Source organism: Schistocerca americana, chromosome 7 (genome assembly GCF_021461395.2).
Source record: "Schistocerca americana isolate TAMUIC-IGC-003095 chromosome 7, iqSchAmer2.1, whole genome shotgun sequence".
Taxonomy (NCBI): domain Eukaryota; kingdom Metazoa; phylum Arthropoda; class Insecta; order Orthoptera; family Acrididae; genus Schistocerca; species Schistocerca americana.
This window is the reverse complement of record NC_060125.1, coordinates 51,928,245-51,940,707: the sequence shown is the minus strand read 5'-3', so window position 1 is coordinate 51,940,707 and position 12,463 is coordinate 51,928,245. Positions and strand designations below refer to the sequence as shown.

The 12,463-nt window shown below is 44.4% G+C and overlaps 1 protein-coding gene across 1 annotated transcript in view; it reads left to right on the top strand.

Annotated features, from left to right (window-relative positions):
* Positions 1 to 3,618: 3,618 nt before the first annotated feature.
* LOC124622692 (gonadotropin-releasing hormone II receptor-like) overlaps positions 3,619 to 12,463 on the top strand; it is a 71,922-nt gene continuing 63,077 nt past the window's right edge. The window contains exon 1 of the mRNA XM_047148482.1: positions 3,619 to 4,149. Within this exon, the coding sequence (XP_047004438.1) occupies positions 3,619 to 4,149 (531 nt within the window). The remainder of the gene's footprint in view (positions 4,150 to 12,463) is intronic.

Here is a 12,463-nt window from a genome sequence, read left to right as displayed (position 1 = left end):
TATTTTAATTTAAAAAACCTACCTTTTAGCAACTGTTCGTCTAAAATTGTGAGCCATATGTTTATGAATATTACAGTGCCATCTATCACAAAGCGAAAAAGTGGTCTAACTAAAGCATTCATATTTCTTTACATACTACACGAATATGTAATAAAAAATGGGGGTTCCTATTTTTAAAAAACTCAGTTGATTTATCGTTTGACCTATGACAGCGCCATCTAGCGGCCCAACCATAGCGCCATCTGGTTTCCCCCTTCAAGCTACACAAGTTTCGTTCTTTGTAGTTTTTTTCGTTTGACGCTTATTTCGTGAGGTATTTGGCCCGGTCACCCTGTATATACTGCTTAACCCTTACATACTGTGGAGATGCGGTGAAATATTGATGATTTGGATGCACAAGCATGTGGTAGACTTCGTTTAGCGTTCGTCAGTTGCTGTATTTATAGCATTGTAATTTCACTGGTCGTATTTTGAGTGATAATTTACTTCGCGGCTCCTAATTTGTTCGAGCAGGTGGTGTTCGTAACGTCAGCAGAATGCTCCGAGCCTCCGCCTGGTGCGAGGGCAGCACCGTCGGGCGAAGCGTCGGGGGCGCCGGTGGCAGCGTCGGCGGCGGCGTCAGCGGGCAGTGCGCGCCGGCCGCCCGTCGCGACGCCCGCACACCGCGACGCACCCGCGCACCGACGCACGGCCGCGACGCGACGCGACGCGAAGCCTGTCTCCGTCCGCCTTCAGCAGCCCGCGTGTGACTACTTGCCGCGCCGCGCCGCGGACGCTGTCGACGGCGTCTCGTCCACACTCAGCTGCCACCATCTGTCTGGAGTGCTGAGTGCACAGTTCAAGCAGCACTACGCGTGGGTGAAAGTGTAAGAACGATGTTGCGAGACCAGCAAACACACTTAGTGTGAACTGCATTTGAGTTCCGCAGCTCTCCTTGCGTAAGCTAAAAGATAGCGGCAACTGTTGCCAGTTATAAAACTCTTGTCACCGTGACAACTCTGCTAGTAAGTGAATATTTCTCCCGACTGTTAGCCTGTAAAATAAATACCCCGGGTCAGTTAATAAATACTACACCACTTCCACGTAGCTTTCGTTACCGATTTTGCTATTAATGTTTCACATTCACTTTTGGTACACCTTTACGACTTCAGCTTAAGTAATTTGTGAACCACTGATGAACCATAAATGTTGCTCATCGATGACGAGAACATAGATGCAACGGAAGTGGTCCTTGTATTCCTAATGACCAAAATGATGGACTAGACCACTTTAGTAGTTCTCTCGTTCATTGCTACGGCTACAGACTACGTTGTCACATCCCTGTGGCATTGAAAATGGAGACCAACTCATTTCCGCAAGTTCTATGTACGAATTAGAAAATGCAGAGCTGTTTTAAAATTTCTCAAATAGCTTGAAATCGATTGTAATGTCTACCACAGAGTGTAGTCTTTGGGGAAATGACTCAACATTATACTGTATTAGCTTTCACTTCGTACTAATTAATGTAGGTGCGTAGTAAATTCCAGTTGCTTGTGCTACATTTCCTCCTCACTTTACCGACTAATCCAACCTCCCAATTAACTCTCCCATCCCATCTCTCTCTCTCTCTCTCTCTCTCTCTCTCTCTCTCTCTCTCTCTCACACACACACACACACACACACACACACACACACACACACACACACACACAGCTGATTTCAAGCTATCGAACTGAAAGCTTAAGAGCCATTGTAATACGAACAGCCAATATCACAGTTTACGTCATCCATAAACGTCAGGTGAATCCGGAGTTTTATAAAAACTCGTCTAAGTTATGATTGTGCGGTAGACAGCTATTCATATCTGGTACGTTCGACACATCAGACTGCGCTGCCACTTGTATATCCGCTTTTGTAATGAAAGTAGTGTAATAATATCATGAAAGTAGAATAGAAACGTATAGCACTGTGTAATCACGTCCCTGACATCTAAAAACTTCTCACGCTCGCTTTTATACTCATTATGGCACTACAGACCAAGGTGTGTAAGAGGGTATCGCTAGTATTATCTCATTTCTTATAGTCATTACACTGCAAAATACATTGACGCATGCCTCTACAGAGAAGAAGATTAGCAACTTTTCACTCCCGCATCAGTTTCAAGAAATCATATGCTATCTTCCTGCTTAAGGACTCTGGCGTTAGTGGAGGTCTTGTAAAATTTGTCCCATGTTTAGCAGCAACTTCCTGTTTAACAATTTAGGGAAGATTTTTTCGACTGTTGCACTTGTTCATGGTAATGCTTTTCTGCAGAATGGCATGCAGTGCATTTACGTTATGTTGATAAAACACAAATACCTCTGTTCTTTCACTGAGATCAAACAATGAATCAGTTTTGTTCTAATTGGATACGCTTCGCAGATGTGAAACATACGTCGCACGCGTGATTTTTGTACTCTGTCATCATACTGTAGGAGGTAGTGTGGGTTACCTTCTTGTCATGTGAGTAACATGCTCTGATTCACGTTTGGTTTCTGTTAGGTGCACAAGTACGAGTCATACTTATGGTGCGTAAGATCAAGGCGGCAAGATAGTTTGTGGAGAGGGATACTATCTGTACTGTGTACACAAACATGATGCACATCTTTCTGACCCAGAGTAACTGTGGAATTTCATGCTCTAGGAGTATTTTATAGATACCATTGTGGGTTACCTTTCATTTGTATCCTGTAGAGTCATCTGTGATGTCATTGTGGTTACTGAGAGAGTACAAGCCCGAGTGATATATTTGGTGCATGAGAAAACTTCAGCACGATATCCTGTGGCAACGGACTCGTCAAGAGTGTTTGAAACCGTTTCAGTTGGTCATCAGGACAAAGGAAACATGTTTCGCTGGACTAGATGTGCCCAAATTTCGGGTTCCGATGAGGTACCTCTCCTCAGAAAGCGGTGGCTGGAATGTGGCACGGTAGGCTGCGGAAAGCGAGTTGCCAACCTAATGAACACTCTTCTTTCTTTTCCTAGCATTCATCCCTTCTAGTGCGTGGTTCACCTTTCCACTATGTGGCAGAGATTTAGTTTTATTACTTAACTTTCTAGCCGGCTGGCATACCTGATGGCATGATCGTCAATGTAGCCTAAGAGAGGGAAATCGTGTGGAGCATCTACTTAAATCGTGTGAACTTTGTCTCCTGTGTTATAGCATTTAAGTATTTGTGCGTCGTATTCTCTGAGGTGGAATTTGCAGCGCAGTCCAGCCTTTTCCTAAACGAGCATCGGAGATGGCCTAAAAACCACACTCAGGCTAGTTGGTTTACGAGACATGGTCGTTAAACCGCCTCGCATATCGGACACGGATCTGGCTTACCTCCTGGTCTCGCAAGCTTGGGCGCAGTGCGTTACACTATAGGAGCGGGTCAGGCGAGTGCAGTGCTGGAAATAATTCTGGTCTACAGGCGAGAGGAAGAAAATAGGCCTTATCAGACATGGAAACGACCACGTTTCGGCCTCATACATGGAACCTGTCATCAAACTGCGGTAATAGGAACAGGACACGATAGCCTGCTGCTCTAGCGGGTGCGCAGTGTTTCGAACGATTTCGCTCCGTCATCAGGAGATAGAAAACGCATCTCACCAGACATGGAAGTGACGACGTTTCGGCCCGAGGTGTGGAACGTGTCGTCAGTGGGCGGCGGAGGCGGGAACTGGAGCTGCGAGCCGGCGCCGACGCTGACGCAGGCGTCGTGGGTGCGCGCGTGGGTGCTGTCGGCGATGGCGGCGCTGTCGCTGCTGGGCAACGCGGCGACCATCGCCAGCATCCGCCGGCGGCACTGGGCGGCCGCGCCCGGCAGCAGCCGCCACCATCCCTCGGCGGTGTACGCGCTCATCCTGCACCTGTCGGCCGCCGACCTGCTAGTGACGGTCTTCTGCATCGCGGGCGAGGCCGCCTGGAGCTACGCCGTGCAGTGGCTGGCCGGCAACGCCGCCTGCAAGCTGTTCAAGTTCGCGCAGGTGTTCAGCCTCTACCTGTCCACCTTCATCCTGGTGCTCATCGGCATCGACCGCTTCGTCGCCGTGCGCTACCCCATGCGCGCGCTCGGCGCCGCCAACCGGCTGGGCCGGCTCGTCGCGGCCGCCTGGGGTCTCAGCGCGCTCCTCAGTCTCCCCCAGGTAAGTCCCACCACATTATCTGCAGACTCCTGCACTAGTCCAGTTCCTACCACTGTAGAATCGCAGATAGGATATGGCATCCAGGCTATTCCGGAACTATTCGCTTGGGTTACTACAGCAGGTAGAGAACATCAGAATAAATATATTTAGTTATGGCACATATGGTCCTCGACGGTAATTTCTGATGCTAGGGACGATTAACACATACGGTAGATTTTTCTTTTATTTTTTGAGTTTTCAGTCTTCTGACTGGTTTGATGCGGCCCGCCACGAATTTCTGTCCTGTGCAGACCGCAGCTCATGGTCTAGTGGCTAGCGTTGCTGCCTCTGGATCATGGGGTCCCAGGTTCGATTTCCGGCCGAGTTAGGGATTTTCTCTGCCAGGGGACTGAGTGTGTTCTCCTCGTCATTTCAGCATCATCATCAACATTCGTGACAGTGGCTGTATTGGACTGTGTAAAAATTTGGAGTTTGTGCGGGTGCTGATGACCACGCAACTGAGCGCCCCACAAACCAACCAAAACCATCATCATCATCATCATCATCATCATCATCTTCTTCTTCTTCTTCTTCTTCTTCTTCTACACCAACCTCTTCATCTCAGACGTCCTCAATCATCTGTTGGATGTATTCCAATCCCTGTCTTCAAAAATGTTCAAATGTGTGTGAAATCTTATGGGACTTAACTGCTAAGGTCATCAGTCCCTAAGCTTACACACTACTTAACCTAAATTATCCCAAGGCCAAACACACACACCCACGCCCGAGGGAGGACTCGAACTTCCGCCGGTACCAGCCGCACAGTCCATGACTGCAGCGCCATAGACCGCTCGGCTAATCCCGCGCGGCTCTCTGTCTTCCCCTACAGTTTTTGCCATTCCCTCTAGTACCATGGAAGTCAGTCCACGTCTCAACAAATGTCCTATCATCCTGTCCCTTCTCCTTGTCAGTGTTTTGCACGTATTCATTTCTTCTCCGATTCTGCGCAGAACCTCGTCATTCCTTACCTTATCAGTCCACTTAATTTTTAACATTCGTCCGTAGCACCACATCTCAAATGCTTCTATTGACTTCAGTTCTGGTTCTCCCACAGTCCATGTTTCACTACCGCACAATGCCGTGCTCCAAACGTATATTCTGACAAATTTCTTCCTCAAATTAAGGCCTACGTTTGATATTAGTAGACTTCTCTTGGCCAGTAATGCTCTTGTTGCCAGTGCTAACCTGCTTTTGATGTCCCCCTTGCTCCGTCCGTCATTGTTTATTTTGCTGCCTAGGTAACAGAATTTCTTAATTTCATCTATTTCTTGACCATTAATCCTGATGTTAAGTTTTTCGCTGATCTTATTTCTGCTACTTCTCACTAATTTCGTCCTTCTTCTATTTACTCTTAATCTGCACTCTGTTTTCATTAGACTCTTCATTCCGTTCAGCAGATCATGTGATTCTTCTTCACTTTCATTCAGGATAGGAACGTCATCAGCGAATCGTATCATTGATACCCTTTCATCTTGAATTTTAATTCTAGTCCTGAACCTTTCTTTTATTTCCATCATTGCTTCTTCGATGTACAGATTGAACAGTAGGGGCGAAAGAATACATCCCTGTCTGTCCACTCTTAATATTCTCTCTTGGTTCATATACTGACGATTATCACCCTTCCCTATAGCTTACCCATATTTTGCTCAGAATTTCGAACATCTTGCACTGTTTTAAACTGACTGTCGATTTTTCTAGGTGGACAAATCCTATGAACTTGATTTGTCTTTAGTCTTGCTTCCTTTATCAACTGCAACGTCAGAATTGCCTCTCTGGTGCCTTTACCTTTTCTAAAACCAAGCTGACGGTACTTTAGCAAGCTAATTACAGCCGCGGCATCCACAGGAACTGCTCGATTGCGCTTCGAATGGCCTCTATTCACCCAGTACAATGTCGGACCATATTCGTGCGAATATTTCAGGCATGAGCACAGTAGTACCAGAAGCGGCGGCAGTCCTAGGGACGAGATGCTCTTGTGTTTCTACAACAGTTTCATGCCCCAGCTGTTTCATACGACTCCTAAGAAAGAAATCCAGACATGTGAGGTCAGGTGACCTGGGTGGCCATGCCACAGGGCCACCTCGGGGCATCCACTGATAACCTAAGGTGGTTCTCAGATGATTCCTCACAGCACTACTGAATTTGTCTAGAGCCCCATCGTGAATGCCGGCCCATACATTAATATCGAACCGCTGTTTATGAGCACAAGATCGAATACCTCGCTGAGTCACGTGTCCCCTAACATGTGAATTGTTGATACTTGAATGTCAGCACACATTCCCCGTCAGTGACACCAACACAATAGCTTACTTCAGCACCACTAACAAAATAATCCCTAACATTACAACCTGACTTCAGAGATCATATGTTCCTCAATGAAATATATTTGTTTTGATGTTTTCAAACTCCTGTATTAATTTAAACATATAGATTCTGAACACACTATACAGGGAAGTGGTGGCCGGAGTGGGGAAGGACATCGTCATATCGAAGGAAGGCGAGAAAGACCACATCTCAAAGAGCTCAGGCGCAGAGGACTGCAGTAAATAACCTAAAAAGAAAGACAAACCAAGAAAGAAAGATAGTTTTAGAGTTAACCAGGATATGTATGTCAGTTCTTTAACCTTTGTTTCAACTATTTGCTTATGAAAAAGGCTATTCCCTCGCACTGCGACCGTAAATGCATGTTGTTTCCACAGAGTCATTTCGTTCACGTAACGTCGTAAAGGAACGGCTACTTCTGAAGAGACGTCTATGGTAATGTGGTTTATGTAGTTACACTGCACTCGGTTCACCCCGCTGTCGCTTATAGAGCTCTTCAAACAACGGAGTTTCTGCTGATGCTTCGCTACGGTATTGGCTCGTAGGCCGGCGAGCGGCTGCTGAAGCAAATGTGCTACTTGACCCAAGCCTACCGTTTACTGCCGACTCTTGATCGGAAAGAGACGCGCCGGTGAAGCACATAAGCTGAAAACAGGGGGACAGCATATATAGTGTACTTGCCTCACCAGCCAGTACTTACAATTCTTACGATTCTACCAGCTTTTAGTTGGTACGAAATACACACAAAAAAAAAACAATACTAAGCCTTCGGTTGTTGATTAATAATTTTACTAGAGTAGCTAGCGTATATGCCTATAGACAACTGCAATCTATACATCGAAGCTGAATACTCGTTTAAACAGACGTAAGCTGTGTCATCGGTTTCAATTCTCAAGCATTTCGTGTGTTAAGAACACCGAAAGTAGGTCTGTCGTTGTTGCCCTCTTGAGTCTGAAGACTGGTTTAATGCAGATTCCTACGGTACTCTATCCTGAACAAGCCTCTTCATCTCTGAACAACAACTGCAACCTTCATCCTTCTCAATCTGCTTTACGTTTTCGTATCTTGGTCTCCCTCTACAAATTTTACCCGTCCCCCCCCCAACCCCCCCCCCCCTCTCTCTCTCTCTCTCTCTCTCACTCACTCACTCACTCACTCACTCACACACACACACACACACCACACACACACACACACACACACACACACGCACGCATGCGCACACTTCCCCCCAATACTAGATTGGTGATACTTTGACGTATCACAATGTGTCCTATGAATCGACCCCTTCGTTTAGTCAAGTTGTGCGACAAATTTCTTGTCTCCCCGGTTCTATTCAGTATCTCTTAATTAGCTGCGAGATCTACCCATCTAACCTTAGACATTTTTCTGTAGCACAAAATTTCTAATTGATCTATTCTGTTCTTAGTTTATTGCCCATATTTCCCTTTCATACATGGAGGTACTATGGACAAATATATTCAGAAAACAATTTCTAACACTTGAATCTACAGGGTGAGTCACTAACTATGGCCACGAAGAATAATTCCGACAGTATGATCGGAGCTGAAACCTTTGTGGGACGAAAGTTGCATGGAGCAACAGGGGCCACTATATGACGTTGGTTTTTTGTTGCTAGGTGGGATCGCATCAGAGATATGAAGGTCAACTTCGTTTTTTTAAATAGTGTGCTTTACTTCGGTACTTATTTTCAGACAGCGGCTAGCGAGACGAATCCAATGATGTGTAGCAGTAAGGTCTTTGAAGGACAACGACGGTCAAAAAGGTGACACGAACGTCCATTTACAGAAGGTGTACGAGGCACTTATCGAAGCACATGCTCTGACAATTGCCTCTCACATATCTTCTGGTGTGTTGGAACGTCTTAATAAACAATGTCGTTTACTAATCTCTACAAGAATAAATCCAGAGGCGTTAAGTCTGGCGAACGAGCCAGCCACGACACATCTGCTCCGCATCCAGTCCAACGATTTGGGAACTGTCTCTGCAACTCATTTCTAGCCATCAGCGAAAAATGTGCCGGACACCCATGGTGTTAATACCATATTCTGTTCCTTGTTCCTAAAGGTGATCCTTCCAATGACAGCCCTAATGTTTCTTGCAGGTATGTGGTGTACTTCCTACCATTAAGATTTCCTTCGATGAAATGGGGGCTTATAATTCTTTCCTCCATAATCCTACACCATATATTCACGACCGCGGTTTTTGGTGTGCAACTTGCCGCAGCCAACATGAATTTTCAGTTGCCCAATAATGCATATTATGCAAATTAACATTTCTATGGTTCGTGAATGTAGCCTCGTAAGTAAATCAAATCAAATTAATAAATGTTTCATGCCTCTGAATCTGAAGTTGAGCCCAGCGGCAGAATTCAGTGCGACGCATACAATCCGTACCAGTTAATTCTTGCTGGAGACTGGTATAGTAAGGATGATATTCATGGCGATGCAGAACACGTACAACACTACTCTGGCTCATGCCAGATTCCCTTGCGATTTGACGCGAACTAACATAAGGATCTCGAACCACAGTGGCAAAAGTACCAATTTCCGTTCCCTCGTTAGTAACTTTCATTTGCCGGATGTGTTTGCGATGCGTTAAAGAGCCAGTTGTTCTCAATTTATCACACACATATTTAAATGAACGACGTGTAGGGTGAGTACGTTGTGGACATCTTTCAGCGTTTAAGTCTCTAGATCTTACTGAATTTCGTTGCCATTCACGGTAAATGAGAAGCATATCGACTTGTTCTTCGAAGGAATAAATGTTTCACATTCGCTTGATTCGACGGCACTAGTCTTACCTTTCCTATTACTGTTGTATTGCGAAACCGTTGAATGGTGTCTAGATGTCAATGGCACGTTAGGTGGATACGCCGTATTCGACGAATATTTACTATTTGCGCGATATACGAGAGTGAACTGGCAGAGCACGTGCTTCGATAAGTGTCAAAGTGGAAAGGAATAGCACTCAATCCATGATGAAAAGATAGCAGCTTTGCATTGATACCATTGGTCATAACTTCGAAGACCTTCTGTAAATGGACGTGCATGCCACCTTTGTGACCTTCGTTGACCTTCAACGACCTTACTGTTACACATCATTGGATTCGTCTCGAGAGCCACTATCAGAAAATAAGTACCAAACTGTAGCATCCCATTTAAAAAAAAACAAAGTTGACCTTCAAATCTCTGATGCGACCCCATATAGAAACAAAAAACACCCGTTATATTATGGTCCCCGTTGTCCCATGTAATATTTGTGCCTCAAACTTTTCATCTACTATCATACTTTCAGAGTTATTATCTAGGTGGCAATAGTTAGTGACTCACCCTGTATATTCGATATTAACAAATTTCTCTTCTTTAGAAACGCTTTTCTTGCCATTGCTATTCTAAATTATATATTTTCTCTACTCCAACCATCCTCAGTTAGACTGCTGCCCAAATAACCAAACTCATCTACTGCTTTAAATGTCTCGTTTCCTAAGGTAATTCCCTCAGTATCACCTAATTGAATTCGACTACATTCCATCACCCTCGTCTTGATTTTGTTGATGTTTATTTTATATCCTCCTTTCAAGACACTGTACATTCCGTTCAGCTGCTCTTCCAAGTCTCTTGCTGCCTCTGACAGGATTATGATGTCTTCGCCAAACTTCAGAATTTTTATTTCTCCTGACCCTACTTTAATTCCTACTCCAAACTTTTCTTTGCTTTTCTTTATTACTTGGCCAACGTACAGACGGAATAACATCAGGGATAGGCTAAAAACTTGTCCCACTCTCTTTTCAACCACTGCCTCCGTTTCATGCCCTCTAATTCTCATCATTGCCTACTGGTTTCTGTACAAGCTGTAAATAGTCTTTCACTCCTTGTATTTGTTGTTATTCTAGCGTGAATGAAACTCTGAAATGGGTTAAAACAACAGAAGTCTTATGTTTCTTCGCTAATCACTGTGATAAACGAATAACCTGTAAAGTATGGGAATCACTGGAGAGACAGTTCTCTTGTGCTTAATTTTTATTTTTTAAAAATATTTGTAGGCAGAATTGTAGAGACGTACTTTTAGGGTCGGTCCGCAGCTCGTGGTCTTGCGGTAGCGTTCTCGCTTCCCGCGTACGGGGTCCCAGCTTCGATTCCCGGCCGGGGATTTTCCCTGCCTCGAGATTACTGGGTGTTGTGTCGTCTTCGTCATCATCATTCACTACGGTTGTAGGAAGGCAATGGCAGACCACCTCCTCTAGGACCTTGCTTAGTCGGCGGTGTGTTTCTCTCGCATCGTCACCTACGCTCCTCGGATTATGGGACCTCATCACCATCACTTTGAAGGTCAGTTATGCGCGGGGCGCAGCAATCACCTCCGTGCTGTTCTGGGGGAGTGCACATTCGGGTGTATGTACTAATTGCTTCGCCTGGATTCTATGTTCCGTGACAGCTTATCCAGCCTTTCTTACAGGGAGAAGGTCTTTCTGGATGTTCCAGTCATATTTGCCTGCTCGATGCTTTCATTATATGGATTCGACGGCGTTGAGGGTATCAACAGCAGGCGATGATTTCCTCAGTACTAATACTAGTACGCCCCCTCAAAACTGCACATGATCTCATGGAGATCTCCTGCATGTTTTATAATTCATTTTTCGAGTCTCGGTCTTGTACATAGTTAAATCAGCCAGGAAGAACAGCTATAATTTTGTTCGTAGAAAAATGTTGCCAATTTTGGCCTTAATTTTGAAAGCACCTTCAATAATGGCTTTATGGAACAACCAAAAGGTGCTGTTATGTACGTTTAAGTTACAGATTAACATTACATGAAATCAAATGAACATCTTTTGGTGTCCAATACAAAATTAGTCTGCAGCCCGGATTCTATTATGGACTTTGTTTTTTTTAATTACGTACTTGAATTTTGCAATGAAAAGCTACTTCCCATACGTTAATTTCTTTTCTATCATATCTAGGATGGTGATGCAGTTTCCGCAACTGTAGTATTTTGAACAAAACGTCAGCTCGAGTCCAAATGTTACTGGCATTTTATGTAAAATTTCTGCACGTTCCCTGATAAGTAATGCGTTTGTTTCAACTCAAAAAACGACGCATCGGCTGAAAAAGAAAGTCCTGGCATAAAGTCAACGTTAATAAAGTGGACATCCGTCTCTGCTACAACTGGCCACTTCCTCACCACCCGTCATGTGTGGGCGGGGTGTACTTTGTATTTCCCAATGAGAACCCGCATTTTTATTGCATAGTCGAATTCTACGCCAACAAATACGTACAGTTCACTCAAACGGTTCGTGGTACATGTTGCTGCAATCGAATTTCAAGTGTTAACCTTTGTTCTAACGTTTGACACTCACGTTCAAACGTTATTAGTTTGCTGCAAATGTAATTGCACAATACAAATAATACGGCTAGACACTGACGTTCACTGAACGGAAGAGAGGTGGTTAGCAGGTGCCCAGATTTCTGCTTCACTGATATTAACTTTTCACCTAGAACTTTTTTTTGTTCAATGTATGTTTTAGAGATAGTAAGTCACCTCAACTTAATACAAGCAATATTTGTATTATGCACACCTCTTACCTTCTGGTTCTCAGGAATGAACGGTCCTGTGTCCAGAGAATATCAGTCTGTTTTCAATATGTCTGACATCGCTGGTATTTTATACACAGGGTGTCCCATTTACCTTCACCACCCTTCGTAACTGTTTGTCCAGCTGAAAATTACAAAATGTTTCAACCAAATGTTCTTTAACCGTCAGAGGGACATCAATTACCATGATTGCCTTCGTTGTAGCTCTGCTTTTTACAAAGATATGAACAGCGGTATGACTTTTTTAAATGGAACCCTGTATTTTTTATTCAGTAATTCATTTCCTCTCCTAAATACCTATTCAAAAGTGTATCACAGTGTACCATTCACTGAAACACAAC